The 19516-nt window shown below is 39.7% G+C and overlaps 1 protein-coding gene across 1 annotated transcript in view; it reads left to right on the top strand.

Moving 5' to 3' along the window:
- The window catches only part of CACHD1 (cache domain containing 1), a 228958-nt gene that overhangs the window by 186335 nt on the left and 23107 nt on the right, over nucleotides 1-19516 (top strand). Inside the window, exons 13-22 of the mRNA XM_006862460.1 lie at nucleotides 2954-3096; nucleotides 3764-3945; nucleotides 4935-5045; nucleotides 10412-10534; nucleotides 11663-11762; nucleotides 11853-11969; nucleotides 15283-15443; nucleotides 15793-15879; nucleotides 17390-17506; nucleotides 18406-18557. Of these exons, the coding sequence (XP_006862522.1) occupies nucleotides 2954-3096; nucleotides 3764-3945; nucleotides 4935-5045; nucleotides 10412-10534; nucleotides 11663-11762; nucleotides 11853-11969; nucleotides 15283-15443; nucleotides 15793-15879; nucleotides 17390-17506; nucleotides 18406-18557 (1293 nt within the window). The remainder of the gene's footprint in view (nucleotides 1-2953; nucleotides 3097-3763; nucleotides 3946-4934; nucleotides 5046-10411; nucleotides 10535-11662; nucleotides 11763-11852; nucleotides 11970-15282; nucleotides 15444-15792; nucleotides 15880-17389; nucleotides 17507-18405; nucleotides 18558-19516) is intronic.

The raw sequence follows: 19516 nt of genomic DNA, 5'->3' as shown, positions 1-19516 counted from the left end.
TGTCATGGTCCAGCAATGATGTCAATCAAAGAAGATCAGATTTCACATTTGTTTATTTGTATTGAATCAGGTTTTACATGTTTTGCTAATTTATTTTGATGCAAAAGAGTATGTCTGTTAATTCCTATTTTTAAATGAAAAGCTGATGTGTGCCTAACCCTCTTTTAAGTGCTATATGAGCAAGCTAAACACTACTGTTGGTGAAAATGAGGTTACTATTTGAAATATAAAACCGTGAAGAGCAGCAATTTTTCTTGGAGGGAAAAAACCTCAGGACTAGGTTTTTTTATTTCCTTCTGATAATCCCTCATAGCTGAGCTGTCCAATGTGGGAGCCACATGCGGCTCCTAAGCATTTGAAATGTAGCTATTTCCAGTAAACATGTGCTGGAAGAATCACATACACATTATGTTTTAAAAACTTAGTACTTAATATTTTTCTGGATATACTAGATTCTGTAGAATATATTATTAAAATTAATTTAGTCTGTTTCTTTATGCTTTTTTTATGTGGCTACTAGAAAATTGCAAATGGCATTTGTGGGTTTCACTGTATTTTGATTGGCCAATACTGCCTCATAGAGAGTACTCAGAAAATGCTGTTTTTGACCTCAGATCCTTTACATATGATGGGTTCAGTGGTGCCAGTCACCAGGCAGACCACAAACCTGCATATGACTCTTCACTGGGAGTTTGATTCACCCTCCATTTGATCCACACACTGGGCATTGGAGCCCAGGGACAGTAGAGAGGGGTTACCGGGGATACTTTAGGATCAGTTGATGATAAAAGTGAACCATGCTGTAGGATAAGCACTAGACTACAAACCACAAGGTTGGCAGTTCAGACTGACCAGCTGCTCCTTGTAAAACCTATGTAGGGTCTTTGTGAGTTGGAACTGGCTTGATGTCACTTAACAGCAACAACAACAAAAAGGGACTAGAACTTAGAGAAACAATGGTGTATAAGAGTGCGCATCTGATTTCATTGGAAATGTGTATTTTGAGGCAAAATATTAAATATGTCAATGCTCCTTCCAAGAGGGCTGATGGAAATCCATTTTCTTGGTACACAAGATAACTTTTTAGTAGTATATTATCAAATGCAGTTAGTTACGTGTGCAGAAGTATATAACTGTTTCGATGTATATGTGTCTGCCTGATAGACACAAGACTATCGGTTCTGTATTTGTTTGTTCTTTCTTTATGCTCAATCCATCCTACTACATTGCATTGTCTTTTCTCAAAATGTCCAGGTTCCTCACTACTAAAAAGGCCCATTCCTTATGGAATTTCTCTTCCTCTTAATTCTGGCCTTACAAACCTACTATGACTTTTTTGACCCTGAAGTACATGTTGCCCTTGATGTTTCTTCTATTATTAAGTTTTCTTACATTGTTTTGTTCTATTTATTCCTTCTCTTCCCAACTGGATCCTAAGTTGATTGAGTTCAAGGACAGTTCACTCATATTTGCTCTCGCTTTCTTTGTCTTAAATAGAGAACCAGCATTTCCCTCTTAGATAGGACCAACCACTAAATCTGAATTCATTAACTATTTCGCAAGCTTTTGTGAATGCCAAGTTTGACTGCGCCAATTGTGAGATTGATTTTTATTTCAATTTTATATTTATTCCACTGTTCATCTCTTCTTCCTAAATAATTATACTTGTAAGAACAATAATTTTCATTTATTGAACCCTTATGTGCCAAGCAGTAGTCCAAGTAGATTTATTGACTCATTTGCTTTGTGCATTTTAATTCACTAATTCTCACCGTTCCTCTATAAAGTTGGGGTAATTATTTCCCCTGCTTTGCAGATGAAGATGTATATATCTTACAACTTGCCTGCAAAAAAGGGTGTTGAAATGTTGTCTGACCTCCTCCAGCTTCACTAGAGGGAAGGAGGAGACTGACTAATCCAAGTCTGATTCATCTAAGGCAAACATCAGACATGCCTCCACCCTCCACCCTTCTTCATCCTCTTCTGACACTAACCATCCTCTCATGGGACTCTGCTTCTCTCCTGGGTTTGATAATGTGTTGCATTGACCAAACAGAACCCACAGACAATATTCATGATTGTGAGGTTTACTAAGGTAGTTAACACGGTACAATTCAGGATCAGAAACAACTCAAGATACATCACTTTTCTGGTCAGTAGCACAGCCCTCTCTGATCCTTGGCCTCTCAGCCATGCAGCACTTTGTCTTCTCACCTGCTTGGGCAAGTATTACAAACTCCTTTAGCCATATTGATAAATGCTCCAAAGGCAGTCAGATCAATGAGTCAGCCTACTGCCTGAAGACACTCAGCTTTACTCATTCCATGGGCTTTGAAGCCCACTACTCTGTCTACCCATTCTGCGGCTGCCACTGCTTCTCCATGCAGAAAACTCAGGGTCCAAAGGATGCATTGTCAATATGGTGAAGTTTAAGGAGAAAAGATTTCATAATGGTCTTGAGATCCTCTGTTCCTGTTTTTGAGATGGCGCATTTAAGACCCAGCAGAATGGCAAAACCAAGCAATTCTGCTTTAGAGTCCCATACAATTTACGTAACCCCACCCAATCATTTGGTAAGAGTTTCAAAGACTATGCATCAAGTGAACTCACATTGCCCAATAACACATAGCCAGGAGATGGTGGAGCCCATTGACAACCCAGCCTGACTCTCTGCCATACCCTGCTTCTTCAGTTCTGGTAAGTGTAGAATGTTATTTATAGGTCTAAAATACTTTCAACATTTCAGACACTTGTATCATTTGTGTGTATGTTTCGTCTACTTCACTGATGACTCTGAGCTTCCTGAGAGGAAAGGAAGTAGCTATTTCCCATAGCTACTTGTCTTCCAGTATTGAGCTCTCAGCTTGGTGTGAGCGGCAGAGTGATACTTTTGTTTTAAGCCCGAGATGCAGGCTCAGTGCTCTCAGACTTGCTTTGTTTGCTTCTCTTTCAGAAAGTCCAACTGTCATGCTGTCTGCTGGCAGCTTTTCCTCTCCCTACGAGCACCTCAGCCAGCCTGAGACAAAACGCATGGTGGAGCACTACACAGCCTACCTCAGCGACAACACCCGCCTCATTGCTAACCCAGGGCTCAAAGTGAGTGCTGGCCCAGGGCCCCACTTTTAGTGGATTCCTTCCACTGACCCAGGTTGGGGGGTGGGGGTGTTGGCAGTAATCCTTTGAAGTTCTGGATCTGTGCCTCTCAGCTAGAGAGCCAGAAAGGTGGAGTGTGTGGCCAAAGGAAAACTGGTCAGTGATGACCCTTCTGGTGGATTAAGAAACCTTGGGGACCAGAGGAAGGATCTCTTTCAGATCTCAGATGCACGGGGGTTTCCAAGGTAGGGGGTTGTGATTTAGAGACCATTGGAACTTCCCCAGCCCCATTTTTGCTAGAGGAATGAAGAAAAGTGCCCACCACTATCTGTTGAAGTACATATGGTACTTTAAACTACAGTTTAAAGGAGCAAAGATTTCGTTGTCCTTTTCTTTCCGTGTTTTAATGCACTTACAGTAGGGTTTTCCCTCTTAAACAGGGAAAACCTTCCGAGGGCAAATAATTGAGTAATCACACACCAACTGACTCTATATTTCAGTGAGTTTTTGTTTTCACCAAGTTAGGCCACATCCATCTGCTGTGCAAAGGTTTTTAAGAAGTAATTGGGTTTGGCTTCTCTGCAAGAGAGCTTTGGGAAGCCCTGTCAGTAGCCCAATCTTTTCATGTGAGACTTAAAGGATCCCTGCTATGTCGTCCTTTGTTTCCCAGTTCTCTGTCAGAAATGAAGTAATGGCTACCAGCCACGTCACAGATGAATGGATGACACAAATGGAAATGAGTAGCCTGAACACTTACATTGTCCGCCGTTACATAGCAACGCCCAATGGTGTCCTCAGAATTTATCCTGGTTCCCTCATGGACAAAGCATTTGATCCCACTAGGAGACAATGGTGAGTTTAAGGGGTTTCTTTTAAAACCTGTCCCCACCCCCAGAATCCTACAGACAGACATGATAAAGGCATCCAATAAAGCAATTTCAGGCAGTCACGTTAAAGAAGATGCTCTCATGGCAGTGGAAATATGTTTTTATAGCTTGTTTTTTGTCTAGAATTTTAATGTAGTATCAGCAATAGCTTGTGAGTTCCAAATGCCTTACATGTGGCCATTTCAGTTCTTCATGGTTTACATGATTCCTGCCTCATGTACAGTGTTTTAAAGTGGGTGTGGCACTGTAGGATAAGCACTGGACCAGAAGGTCAATTTGAATCACAAGGTTGGTGGTTCAGATTCACCGGTCACTCCACAGAAACCCTATACAGGGTGGAAACCTATCGACAGCACTTAAGAACACCAGCATAATCAATTTCACTGCACGTGATGATGGCATCAAAGTTCTAAAAGACATGGGTGACCTATTAAAAATGAACAAAGTAAACACCAAAACATTCCCTTACTCTTCAGGGCTTTATTTTTACTCTGATTTCAGAAACTAAAGCTAGCCAGGTGATATGGCGACTTGTGCGTAAAAACAAGATGTTTAGTTGTATGCTGCTTCGTGGCTTGGTCGTTCATGAGTTGGCTATTCTGATTACCATTTTCCCCTCCCTTAGTAATCCAGGGTGCATTTTGATGTACCCAGCTGAAGTACTTTCTACTTCATTCATTAACTCCTCTTTTATTTCTATCTATGACACCTGCATTGTAGATCTTATAATAAGCTCAGATGTTTTCTGAGTTCAATGTCTGTTTTAAAAAGATCGTTTTGACCTCTTGTGTGGATGCTACAGTCGTACATAAAAGAACCTTTTTAAATTGTAATGTAACATGGGAAAAATTTATAATAAATACTTTGAGATTTGCAAGCTCACTTTTCATTGCAATTTAGTAAAGTAGCTGCCTATACCCTAAGATAACATGACTTTGTTTTGGTCTCCATTAGGTATCTCCATGCTGTAGCTAATCCAGGCTTGATTTCTTTGACTGGTCCTTACCTAGATGTTGGAGGAGCCGGCTATGTAGTGACCATCAGTCATACAATTCATTCATCTAGGTAATATTTTAATTAACTTTTCAGCCATTTCTTAAGCATTCTAAGGATATTTTGAGGTTTCAAATTGAATAATAGACACCAAGGATTGGTAGGGAAACATTCTTATGAGGCAAGATGGGGTTTGAATTTCTTCTTTTGCTCTGTAGTGTTTGATTCCTTGAGCTTCCCTTGACATCTGTAAAATGGAAGTAAAATCTACCTAAAAGGTGACCAAATGAATTGAGTCCATGAAAGGCTCTAAGCCCTATGCATGGCAGTATCCATGATGATGCTTATGAAAAAGAAGGAGAAAGATGTTAAAGATTCAGTAGCACAATTGGTAGTCACACCATCCTTAAACTAATAGAAGGAATCAAAGCAGGAGATTGATAGATAGATATCATTGTCAAGAAGTGTTTTCTCAATACAGGATAATTTTTAGTGAAGTAAAAGCATATTACCTTTTGGGTTTGGGTCAAAACTTAAAAAATACAGAGGAGTTCTGTTGCTGATGTTGTTTTCCTTTGTCCTTGCATTGTCTCTTGAAAAATAGAAAAGACTTTTTGAAAAACTGATTTTTCCCAAAACACTATTATGTCACTATCACTGTAAATATATTTGGCAAAATCTTGCTTTTGAGGTTTCTGTCCGTTCTGTATTTAAGCTACAAACGTTAGTAGAATTTAGGTAGAGAGGCAAGTCACATTGCTTTAATCCATCTCTTCATTATACAAATAACTGCTTTTCTCTAGCCCCAGAAAGACTGTATTTTGACTGGTATCTGTAACGATGCCTTAAAATTTATAGGAGACAGATTTTCTTGCTTAACTTTATGCTTTTCACCAGTGCTCATTATATGTCAAATGATTGACATTCAGTAGAATTCTTCTAAAGTAAAGCTAGTTCATTGGGAGCCGGATGGTGTGGACTTTCAGTATCATGGCCTGTGCATCCATGTAGTGTAGGGCCCTGCAGCCAGCTAAACGTTGACTTCTTTGCAGGGCACGGTCATATCTTTGGCTGTGTCAGCTGTACCCATTGAATAATATTTCACACATAAACAAGTAAATACTTGTTTCTAACAGATCTTCAATGTTTTAATTAACAAACCATCTGTCAGGCATACGCCTACTAATTAATGTCTGAATAGCGTGACTTCTCATCCCTTCCATACATTCTACTCAGTTGAATAAAAGTAAATCAAGGCTGTTTCTTTGAGAGGACAGCAGTTACTTTGATCTCTGATGACAATGAAATGGGCCAGAACAGGCTCTTGAAAATGTGGTTACAGTTAGGGACAGGCAGAAACCCACTTGTATCTCCATCTTTAGGTATCCTGTCAGACCCCCTACCAACCTAGCAGTCCATCATTAAGAACAATTAGCTTTCCCTTCTACGCACTATTCTTTTTTTTTTGGACGAAAAGTAAGTTTATTTTTTATGAAGTCTACATATGTAGGTTAATGTATACCTTTCCAAAACCCTTAACAGAAACAGTTGTATATCTGAGGGGGCTTTGCCATCATATACTGAGAGACAGGCTTTACAAAGGTCACTTAAGCATACCAAGCACTTAACAACATACTTTGTTTTCATATGATTACAAGTGATTTTGCCCTCAAGTGATAACTTGAGAGTAACCCTCTTCTAAGATGCGAGTTCACTTTGAGCAAGATGATTTTCGATTTATTGTGTGCCTATACTTTACATATTTCCATTTCTTAATTGTGTGGCTCTATTCCCTGTTTGCCTTGATTTCCTCACCTGGAAGAGATCATAGATCCTATTTCACAGGTTTAATTTAAAGGTGATATTAAATGATATATGTAAAACTCTGAAAACAGTGCCTGCCATGTATTACCAGTTGCCTTCTAGTCAATTTCAACTCGTGGAGTTCTGTGCACATCAGAGTGGAACTGTGCTCCATAGGGTTTTGTAATGACTGATTTTTCAGAAGTAGATCAGCAGACCTTTCTTTCCAGGCAGTCTTCTGGGTGGACTTGAATATCCATCCTTTCAGTTAACAGGTAAGCTTGTTAACAGTATGTACCACCAAGGGACTCCAACCTGTAGTAAGGGCTCAATAATTATTAAGTACATTTATTATTATTTTGTCTTCTGATTTCTCTGACCCTCATGTTGTACTGCCCATAGTGAGCTGGTATAATGTGAATTAGAGATGAGCCATGGAAAATATTTAGGACTGTACTTAATAATGTCGAGTAATTGGCAGTTATTTTTATCAAGGTGCTATCCGAGCTTCAAGGAACCCTGTTGGTGTGCAGTAGGTTAACAGTTGGGTTACTCACCGTAAAGTTGGTGGTTTGAACCCACCAGTCATTCTATGGGAGAAAGATGTGGTAGTGTGCTCCCATAAAGATTTATAGACTTGGAAACCCTATGGGGCAGGTCCACTCTGTCCAATAATAGCACTGTAAACTGGAATCAACTTGATGGCTATGGGTTTTTGGTTGTTGCCTTTTAAATTAAATGCTTTAAACTTCTGGCATTTTATTCAGCATGAGAAAGTGCTAAGCTAATGGTCATGTTTTCATGAAGTACTCATGTTCATAGTTTGGGGAGGGTCTTCTGATTAGGGAAGGGGCAGATATTCAGCTCATTTTCTTCCTGTTTTCAACTCCACACTTCCAACAGTTGCTCATGATAGTTGTATTATCTGATTCTTCTATAAGCATTATTTCGGTGGTCTGAGAATCTTGAAGAGCGATCATCATGCTGATAAAAAGATGAAGTTCAGTTATTGATTAAAGAACTGGTCAGACAAGTCCTTAACACAGAAAATCCCACAAAAGTTTTGCAAACATCCTGGTCCATTGTACTGTATACTTAGAACAGGTTTGGTTTCATTTTTTTCTATGGCATTCTTTCTGAGCTGTTACAGTTAACATATACATGTCTAAAATCCATGAATACTGTTAACTGTAACATTAGACTTATGTAGGCAATGTGTTACTGCAACATATTGTTCATATTGGTGCAGGTGGCAGTCATGTAGAGGAAAATACTACACACGAAAATAGTCCAAAAAACTTGAATTGTGTTTCTCATGGAAGGACTGTGGTATTGTGCTAGGATCCAGATCTGGGAACTAGTATTTATGCCATACATAATAAAAGGTGATCAATCTTGTTTTAGTCTTCTAACTCTTCTAATCCTAGTTTTTCCCTTATAAAATAGAAACTTCTAAGTTTCTTCACAGGAAATTAAACAGGTTCTGGAAAATTACTTGGAAACTCTTGAATGCTGTGATGATCTAAGGAGGCAATATAACTTGGTGGTGGAAAGTACAGGGGGGCTGCAAAAATTCGTGGTGACATTTTACTCTCTTTGAAGTCCATTTATCCACAAATTTTTTGGCGCCTCCTCATAAGCTTAGGAGTGGGAACCACTGGGTTTAAATTCCTGCTTCCACTAGTTAGTCACTGTGTGACTTTGATCAAAACCTTAATCTCCCTGAGCTTTAGTTTTCTGGAAATGATAAAACCTGCTAAGTTTGCTGTGATAAGTCATTGAAATATCACATTCAAATGCCTACTCAAGTATCTATAAATTGCCAACATTAGCTAAATGGAAGATCATAATAATGAATGTTGTTTAGACTCATCACTGCTAGCTGAACAAACAAGAGAGTTAAAAATTCTTTGGACTTGTACTTCAGCAAAACACTAGTTTCCTACAAAACACAGCTAGGGGTGATAACTGTGTCTTAATTTCTTCCAGGGATTTTAAGTTGCTTTGGTAAAAAATAAAAGCTCCTGTGGAGGCAGTAATTTCTTGAAGGATATCCCACAACGTGGTCTCCCTTCACCTCTGCCACCCAACTTTGATAGTAAAAGTCTGATAGATGTTTCTCTATGGGTTATGATTTTTTTAATGGTTTTGTAGTAATATAAACTAGTATCATCATTGACTGTAACCAGAAGGGGACAGTTGTTTACATGGCAAATGAGATTTCATTCCAAAGAGTTCTGATTTGCCATAAGAAGATTTTATTTTGGAAGGCTCGTCTCAGTTTTCCAAGTAATATTTTTAAGAATTTTGTCTATAGCAGTGCCTTTTTTTTTTTTTGGGGGGGGGGGGGACAGATATTTTTGTTATAAAGATATCAGATGACTGCAATGCTCTTTGACTCTTAGAAATCCCCTTATGAATAATCCCTAAACTTTCCCAACCTCAAAAGCACAGGGATCCATTGGCCAAGTACACCATGGTTCTCCAACCATTCTGAGAAGTTCATAGTTTTGATAAATCTAGCAGTATCTTCCAAAGTAATTATGTTGCCTCCACCCAGACTTGAGGTTTAAAGTTTCACTGTTTCCTTTTCTTAAGAGTTGTTGTTAAGTACCATGGAGTCGGTTCTGACTCATAACTACCCTGTACAGGGTGTCCGAGGCTGTAAATCTTTACGGAAGCAGAATGCCTCATCTTTCTCCCGTGGAACCGCTGGTAGTTTCGAACTGCTGACCTTGCGGTTGGCAGCCCAACTCGTAACCACTACGCTACCAGAGTACCCTTTATTGGGTATTTTACTATATGTCAGGCATGTCCCTAAACACTGTAAATAAAACTATACATTTACTTTCAATAGCAGCTTTGTAATGTAGGTACTAATTTATCTCCATTTCTAGATGAGAAGACTGAAGATTAAAAAGGGTAGAGTATCATCCAAGAGGCACATAAAAATCCACAGAACCAGGATTTAACTTTAGATACATTTGTTTCTAGAGGCAAAAAGTTAGCATCATGTGTTTCTGCCCAACTTTATCTATCTATTCCCTTTCTTTTGAGAGTAGTAATATTGAATGGAAGAAGCACTGGACTGTGCATGAGAACATGTGCTAGAGTATGAGGTTTTCTTTAAATAGCACCAGATTTAGTGATGTGGAAAGGAAGTCAGAATAGCCCTTACTCTTACTAAAATTTGTGTAGTTTTACACTAATCAAATTTCAGGTTCCTTGCCTCTAGAGATCTTTTGGAAGCAACAATAGTGGTCATCCATACAACTCCCACCCGATATCTTATCCCCATGACAGTCCCATGTTCTGACCAAAAAGTGGTTCTTCTTCTAATGCTTTTGTGATAATATATAAATTAGTACCAACATTATCTATAACCAGAAGTGGGTTATATCTTTATAATACCAAAGGAGTAGTCATATTCCAGGATGGGTTAAGAATATTTCTACTTATTCAGCTGAAAGTTTTCTCTCATGAAAGCTCCATGTTACTTAGCTTATCTTTTTTGTAGGGGTGAGAAGTGGGAAAGAACAGTTAGAATATTCTACTGATAGTATAATACGTCCTTATGGTTGAATGTAGCTTTTACCTTTAACTAAGAAATGCCTCCTATTCTTTTTCACATAAAGTACACAGCTGTCTTCTGGACACACTGTAGCTGTGATGGGCATTGACTTCACACTTAGATACTTCTACAAGGTTCTGATGGACTTATTACCAGTTTGTAATCAAGATGGTGGCAATAAAATAAGGTAAGCCCTTTAGGGACACCATTTCCCTTCTAGCTGCCTATATATAAAGAAAAAGATCTCAGGTATCACTAGTTATATGGTGTCCACAGAGTCAGTGTCAGGACCAGAAATCAAGTCCATTGTTGTTCTTTTTCTTTTCTTTCCTTTTTCTAAGATGCATGCTATTTATGATTTATACAAATTCAGCTTATGATAGGAGAAGTAACAGTGGCACAGAATGCACTAGTAGCCAGCAATTAGAGGTGTCTCACATCTTGAGTATTAGACCAGAGGTTACTCTTGCTTGGTACTTTTGATGTTAACTTAGTTATTAAACCAAAGTCTTTGTGAAATTTTCAGACACTTTGACTGCTCTTTTTTTACATTTCCCTCAGAAAAAGGCTCAAGGAACTAAAAGTCTTTGCCTCCTTAATTCCAAAAGAACATGTCTGATCAAAGCAAAGGCATTCCTTTCATTTAATGCAGAACACTTTTTTTAAAATAGCTTTTTTAGTAGATTCTTATAGTCCACACATCACATCATGCTGGAGTTCACATTGGCCTTTGATGGGGAATGCAGGATTCATGGCTCCCGAGTATGGCTAATGTAAAGTCAAATAGAATAGAATGTAGCCTTGATCAAAACAGTTCTAGCTTCGCTTGCTTACTACTCATTTTCATCAAATATATTTTTATATGTTGCCTGAATGTTGTATTTGATAATTTGTTTGCCATCAAAAGAAGTAAACAGTATGGTTTACTTCAAGGTTGTGCCAACGAATACCTAAGTCCACTTCCTTCAGGATCTCCTTTTCTTCAAAAAAGGGGAAAGAAAAAAAATAAAATAAAAATATCACAATTGCACATTCTTTCAAGAGCTCTACAAGTCCACCTGATTTGGATTAGACAGGCACCCTTTGTATGAACTATGTAGGCGATCTCAGATCTTAACCTGTAACCCAGGTGAAGTACCACTTCAAGAGTATGTACCTATCTACCTGTATGCCAGACTTCTTTCATTGTGTCCAATGAGTATTTATTGAAAACCGAAGCTAAATGTAATGTGTTTCAGAGCCAGGAGTATAAATAGCCTCCGAAAGTGCAGCAGAACCCCTACATCAATGAGGAATGTCATTTGTTTTGGCCTAGGTGCTTCATAATGGAGGACAGGGGTTACCTGGTGGCACATCCAACCCTCATTGACCCCAAAGGCCATGCCCCTGTTGAACAGCAGCATATCACCCACAAGGTATTTGTTGGGAAGCAAAAAGTTCAATTCTCCAATAGCCTGTAGCTGCTTACAATGGCATATGTCTTCTGCTCTGTTTGACCTTGGTAGGAGCCCTTGGTAGCCAATGACATCCTGAATCACCCCAACTTCGTGAAGAAAAACCTATGCAACAGCTTCAGTGACAGAACAGTCCAGAGGTTTTACAAATTCAACACCAGCCTAGTGGTAAGTTGATTCCTCAACACTCTTCATTCCCAGCTCCTATAGACTTTGGAATGGAATAATAGTTAATGTCTGAGTGTTGTAACTTAGAATCACAGAAATTGTACAGTTTACCCAGTTCTCCAATTTAATAGTTGTGGGATGAAGAAGAGAATATTTTAAGGTCTCACACTTGTGAGTTTGTTTATTTAAAGACTTACCCAATCTAAGCCCTTTGAAATGTCTGCTGAATCGGTTCCCACAGTCTTGTATAAATATATGTGGTACCATGTGTTCTTCCTGTCTTCTAGAGATCACGCAGTTGCCTTAAACCCCTAAGGCCAAATTAGGCCATCCTTAGTTGTTCACCCTGCTAGATGGGAGCTCTCTTGGAGATCATCCAAAACAGTGTTTCTTTCTTTGTATGATTGAAGGTGCTGCTGATTCACCTTGATGTAGTTAAAGATCTTCAGGGCACTCTTAATGATTTGTAAATAATCTTATCTGTGAGAAAACAAAAAAAGGGCAATGACAGAGCCAGTATTCAACAATTTATTAGTGGGAAATAAGATTTATACTCAGAATATGCATTTATGTCATTGTCTAATTAAAAATGATTTTTAAAATATATTGGGTTTTATTGAAAATCCTAAATTTAGTCTCAATAATGCAACTGCAAAAGCAGTTGTCCAGTGGAAGAGAGGAGTTGGAAAAATGAATGTATGCATGCAATAATGTGATAAAGTAAGGGAAGTAATTATTGCTCTGTTTAGACCGCCATGCCATTCTGAGCAGCATTTTCTTAAAACGGTATTTTGTTGCACTAGCGTATAGTCAGAGGAATGCTGGTAGGGAAGGTTATCATAAGAAAGTCTGACTTGCTGTGTGTTTTCTTCCCTGTATCATTTGTACAAATGATTTCCTCAGCTCTTCAGCTAAATCCAGGATACTCAGGTAGAAATGTTTTGTTGTTGTTGTTGTTGTTATGTGCTCATAGTGACCCTGTACAGGGTTTCCGAGGCTATAAATCTTTATGGGAGCAGAAAGCCTCATCTTTCTCCTGTGGAACAGCTGGTACTTTCTAACTGCTGACTATGAGATTAGCAGCCATAACTACTACCCAGAGCTTCTTATAGAATGGTAAATTTTAGATCAGTATGAATTAGAATACTTTCTAAACAACCCCAGTTATCCCAAAGAGGAACTAGAACATTCATTCCTAGGAATTGGACTTAATGGGATGTTGTTGTTGTTGTTGTTGTTGTTAAGTGCCACTGAGTCAATTCTAACTCATGGAGACTCTGTATAGTGTTTCCAAAGAATGGCTGGTGAATTTGAACTGTCAACTTTGTGGTTCAAAACAACCTTTCAGTCCAGTGCTTTATCCTGCAATGCAACACCAAGGCTTCTTAGTGTTGTTGTTGTTAAGTGCTGTCATCAAGTCAGTTCCAACTCATAGTAACCCTGTAAAAGGTTTCTGGTGGATTTGAACTGCTGACCTCATGCTTAGCAGTCCAGTGCTGGTATCCTACAGGGCCACACCAGAAGTCTACTTCTTAACTTTGTTGTTGTTGTTTTGACTCATAGCTGTGAGTTTTGAGGGGTGGCTGGTGGGCTTGAGCCACTGACCTTGAGTTTCAAACTGATTTTGTGGTCCAGTGCTTTATCCTAAAGTACCATGCCAGGATTCCTACAGGATGATAAACCTATATTATTGTTCCTATTGTAGAAGCGGGTGTCTTCCAGATAGTAGGAAGTTTGTCTGGACCTCTAAGAACTCAAGCATTCACTGCCATGATTCTTAGAGTAAGGCTTTTTGTCACCACACATATATAAGGCACCGCTGGCATGGAAACTGACATGGGGTTGGATTTGCCCAGTGTACATACTGCACATAGGAAAATGATTACACATTTTTTTTATCATATATTATTTTATGATACTGGTTTGGAACCCTTGGTTTTCCAGTATGGTAAACAAATAAGGCAAATCAAGAAGCTGACTATCACATTTCCTTATTATAGAATGATGAGGATACTTGTTGTGATTGGATTGTATGACTATTCTAGAATTAGGAGTCCTGGTATGGTGCTATGGGTTAATGCACTGGTCTGCAAACTTGGTTTGGATCACAAGGTCAGCAGTTCAAGCTCACCAACTGGTCCTCGGCAACCCTATACAGAATTGCTATGTGTCAAAACTGACTCGAAGGCACTTAACAACAACAAAGTCCTATCTTAAAGAGACTTTGATTTTTAAATATATGTATTTTTTATTCTAGAAGTTATCTAAGAGGGAGAAAAATGTTATGTTTTCTGGGTAATTGCGTTTGCCTTTGAGGTCATCTGAGATTTCTTTATCTGAAAGTTGTCTTTGTTTCTTCAAGCTATTGTCTTTCAATGTTATATCGCTGCTGTTAAGTGCCATCAAGTTGGTTCCGACCCACAGCAACCCTGTATAAGGTTTCTGAGGAGCAGCTGGTGAGCTTGAACCACCAACTTTGCAGTCCAGCGCATTAACCCACAGCGCCACACCAGGACTCCAGTGTTATTTGTTGTTGTTGCTATGTGCCATCGAGTTGGTTCCAACCCATAGCGACCCTGTACAGGGTTTCCGAGGCTAGAAATCTTTATGGGAGCAGAAAGCCTCATCTTTCTCCCACAGAGTGGCTGGTAGTTTTGAACTGTTGACCTTAAGGTTCATAGCCCGATTTGTAACCACTATGCGTGCGTTTAAAAGAAACCAGGTAATATACTCATCTATAAAATGCTTTATCTAGATAAACATAAACAAAAGAATATATAAAATTGTTTCATGGGAATTACCTCTGAGTGATGGGATCACGAGTATAGTTTCTTTGTTTTCCTAATGTGCCTGTATATGATATTGGGGTCCTGGTGTGGTGCTGTGGGTTAATGCACTGGACTGCAAAGTTGTTTGAACTGCAAGGTAGGCAGTTCAAGCTCAGCAGCTGTTCCTCGGAATCCCTATACAGTATAGCTATGGCTTGGAATCGACTCAAGGGCACTTAACAACAACAACAATATATATGACTTTGGAGTCCTGATGTGACACTGTGGGTTAATGGGCCAGACTGCAAAGTCATTTGAACTGTAAGGCCAGCTGTTCAAATTCACCAACCACTCCTTGGAACTCACTCTTTGGTACTTAATGATAAGGCAACAATGTGTTTATTACTTTTGTAATTAGAAATAAATACATACTTATGTAATTATTGTTTTTTTAAGTTATTTTGCATTAGATGACTGAAGGATTGTTTTCCCCAATATGGGGCAGGGTCTTTGCACTCACTCATAGCACCTTGAATGTTCCATAGGGGGATTTGACAAACCTTGTTCATGGCAGCCACTGTTCTAAGTACAGACTGGCAAGGATCCCGGGAACCAATGCGTTTGTCGGCATTGTCAACGAGACATGCGACTCTCTTGCCTTCTGTGCTTGCAGCATGGTGGACCGGCTCTGTCTCAACTGTCACCGGTAAAAACATGATGGGTCATATTCTGTTTACCAGGCGGTTTAATATTCTAACTGATGCCACTCATTTTGTAAATGGTATTTGCAAAATAAACAAACAAATGCTTGAGCATGTATTGGAAATAGGGAAAGTAGCCAGTTAAAAAAGACTTTAGAAGTATGTCCTTTGCAACATCCTTGTCCTAGGGGCAATGAATTTAAGAGCAGTTGTTTATTTAAACATTTGGTAAGAGCTTCCTTGTTACTGTCCTTTTGATTAGCTCAGGGTTTCTTTATTATGCTTTCCTGGTGTGTATACAGTATGTAGTTTGTCACTGACACTCTGCAAAATAACTTTCTTTATGCTTTTCAGAATGGAACAAAACGAATGTGAATGTCCTTGTGAGTGCCCTCTAGAGGTCAACGAATGCACTGGCAACCTCACCAATGCAGAGAATCGGTAAAAAACAAAACAAAACAACACATCTCAACATTTTGTATCTTATATTTCTTTTGGGCTACAGTAAAAGATGATTTTGCTTAATAATGGCAGTGTGTAGTGAGGCAGATTCCAAGTTACTTCCCTAGTGCCTTAAAATGACGTCTGCTTTTAGGTTTAAATATAAATATTATGTAAGTGTGAAGAGTTTATGTGCTATATCCAAAAACTATAAATATATTACACACAGTTACTAAGTGCCTACCACATGCCAGGGGCTTCATACACATTAAATTGCTTCCTTTTCAAATTAGCAAATCACACCTAATACAGGGTTCATCGAGCCATCAAGTCGGTTCCATCTCATACCAACAACAGCCTATAGAATTATATAAAAGACAATGAAATATGTTTGTGTATACTGTCTGTCTATCCCACTGCCATTGAGTTGATTCTGGCTCCTCATAACCCTGTAGGGCAGAGTAGAGTGCTCTATAGGTTTTCTGAGCCTATAAATCTCTACAGTAGACTGCCTCATCGTTTTCCTGTGGAGCCATTGACGGGTTTGAACCACCAACTTTCGGTTAGCAGCCCAACGCTTACCCCACTGTGTCACCATGCCTCTTTTATGTTTAGGTAGGCTTTGTTGTTGTAGTTATTGTTATGTGCTATGGAGTCAGTTCCATCTCATAGCAACCCTGTACAGGGTTTCCGAGGCTGTAAATCTTTACGGAAGCAGAAAGCCTCATCTTTTTCCCGTGGAACAGCTGGTAGTTTTGAACTGCTGACTTGAGGTTAGCAGCCCAATGCATAACCACTATGCTACCAGAGCTAGGTAGGCTTGGGGGGCAGGGGGAAGTGTCTCAAAGGATTCTCACTTAACCTGTGAACAGTGGTTGCTGCTGAAAAGTAAGATTTAGAATGAGAATGAGGGAACATTATAATCACTTTTGATTTTATGCCTGTCTAGTTTGCTGAGTAAGGAATTCTGGTAGCATAGTGGTTGCAGGTCAGGCTGCCAACCTCAAAGTCAGCAGTTTGAAACTACCAGCTGTTCTGTGGGAGAAAGATGAAGCGTTCTGCTCCCATAAAGATTTACAGCCTCAGAAACCCTGTGCCAGGGTCACTGTGAGTTGGAACCGACTCTATGGTACTTAACAACAACAACATTTTGCTAAGTATTTATAACTCCCTAGTTTCTTAATGCGCCAGACTGCAAAGCCATTTGAACTACAAGGTTGGTGCTTCAAGCTCACCAGCATCTCCTTGGAAACCCTATACAGGGTCGCTATGGGTCAGAACAGACTCAATGGCACTTAACAACAACAACAAGTTTCTTAATATTATTGCTATTACTCATAAAGATGAAGAAATCAAAGTTCAAAATGGTTACCTAACTCGCCCATGGTCATGCTAAGTGGCAAAGCCAGGGTTCAAACCCAGTTCTTTGTGATCAGTGTCAAAACCAAACTATGGTGCTGCCCCACAGCCCTCGAGCCAGTCCTAACCTTCTTACTTGCTTTCTGTTTAGAAACCCAAGCTGTGAGGTCCACCAGGAACCAGTGAGCTACACCGCTATCGATCCTGGCCTGCAGGATGCCCTTCACCAGTGTATCAACAGCAGGTGCACTCAGAGGATGGAAAGTGGGTAAGCCGGGCCCGTGTTTATTTCGGGTCGTGATTGGCTACTCTGAGGGCTAGCAGCCTCATTGAGTTTTCCCAGTCTCATTCTTGATGTTATAAAAAGATACACCGGTTTTTTGACCTGACATTGATTGCCAAAAACCATTTCTCTACAAAGCTTGAGGCTATCCAGGCTATTTGACTCTCCCATTTCAGATAGCTCCAGCTATTGGGCATTTATGCCATATGCTAGTAGCCTTCTCTGTGGATAGCAAAGTTATTCTTGAGTTAAAAGAAGTATGAGGGGACATGATATGAAGGAGCAAGGGTGAGAGGGAATTATGAGTGCATTTGATGGAACACAAAGTGGGTAGAAGGGACAGCCAGTTCTCCTTTTGATATGTACATTACCAGAAGGACAATCTGGCATCAGGTTGATCATTTGGGATATTAACGTAATAACCCAAAGTTAATTAAATTTGAGAAATTGCATATAGTATCAGAGAATTATGATGCACCTAAACTTTAAAAGCTTTAAGAAATTAGTAACAAAATACCTGTTAAATTATCCTAGTATTTTGTCAACCTATCTAACCATTTTTTCCTTTCTTAAATGACCACACATTTGGGGAATGTTAGACCGGAGTCTAACAAGTCTTTCAGCCCTTTGATCATATTAGATGGTTTTCAGTAACTCTACACTAATCCAAAATGGGAGGTAGATTTAATATTTTGATCCACTGAGAGTAGTTTTTTCTTTCATCTCCAAGTAGTTGAGGGTTTAAAACCACTTTCTCCATTGCTGTTCTCTTAAGGAAAAGGAAACCAAGTTCAGAGAGGTCACAGCACTAGGGTAGTAGAGCTCTTGAAAACCATCAGATGCCCCAGTCTTTTCCAGAACTTTCAGGATCTTCTTTCTGTCAGGGACTGTTTCGGTGTGCTGGATTGTGAGTGGTGCATGGTGGACAGCGATGGAAAGACTCACCTGGACAAATCCTACTGTGCACCCCAGAAGGAATGCTTTGGGGGGATTGTCGGAGCCAAAAGTCCCTACATTGATGATATGGGAGCAATAGGTATGTGTGTTGGGAAACCAGAACAATTAGCTTTGGAATACACATTTTCCTGCCTACTTACTAGGGTGGTGGTGGTGGTGATGTGGCTTAGAGTCGGTTCTGACTCATAACGACCCTATGTAGGATTTCCAAGCCTATAAACCTTTATAGGAGCAGAAAGCCTCATCTTTCTCCTGCGGAGCAGCAGGTAGATTCCAACTGCTGACCTTGCGGTTAACAGCTGAGCTCATAATCCACTACACTAACAGAGCTCCTTACTTACAGGGTTATTGTTGTTATGTGCTGTCGAGTCAGTGCTTACTAATAGTGACCATGGGGTTTGTGAGGAGCCACTGGTAAGCTTTAACCACTGACCTTGCAGTCCAGCATATTAACCCGCTGCGCCACACCAGGACTCCACTTACTAGGGTTGTTGTTGTTAGGTGCCATCAAGTTGGTAGCAACTCATAGCAACCTTATGCACAGCAGAACAAAGCACTGCCTGATCATGGGCCAACCTCACTACTGTTGCCACACTTGAGTCCATTGATGCTGCCACTTGGCCAGTCCATCTCGTTGAAGGTCTTCCTCTTTTTCTCTGACCCTCCACCTTACCAAGAATGATATCCTTCTCAAGCGACTGGTCCCTCCTGACAATATGTCCGAAGTATGAGAGACAAAGTTTGGCCATCTGGGCCTCCGAGGAGCACTCTGGCTGCAATTCTTATAAAACGGATGTATTGGTTCTTTTGGCAGCCCATGGCACTTTCTATATTCTCCTCCAACACCATAACTCAAAAACATCAGTACTTCTATGGTCTTCCTTATTCACTGTCCAACTTTCACATGCATATGAGGTTATTGAAAACACCATGGCTTGGGTCAAGAACACTTTACTCCTCAAACTGACATCCGTGCTTTTCAACACTTTAAAAAGGTTTTGTGCAGCAGATTTGCCTAATGGAATACGTCATTTGATT

Source organism: Chrysochloris asiatica, unplaced genomic scaffold (assembly GCF_000296735.1).
Source record: "Chrysochloris asiatica unplaced genomic scaffold, ChrAsi1.0 scaffold00048, whole genome shotgun sequence".
Lineage (NCBI taxonomy): Eukaryota > Metazoa > Chordata > Mammalia > Afrosoricida > Chrysochloridae > Chrysochloris > Chrysochloris asiatica.
The sequence above is the reverse complement of the archived record's forward strand: the minus strand, read 5'-3'. Positions and strand labels throughout refer to the sequence as shown.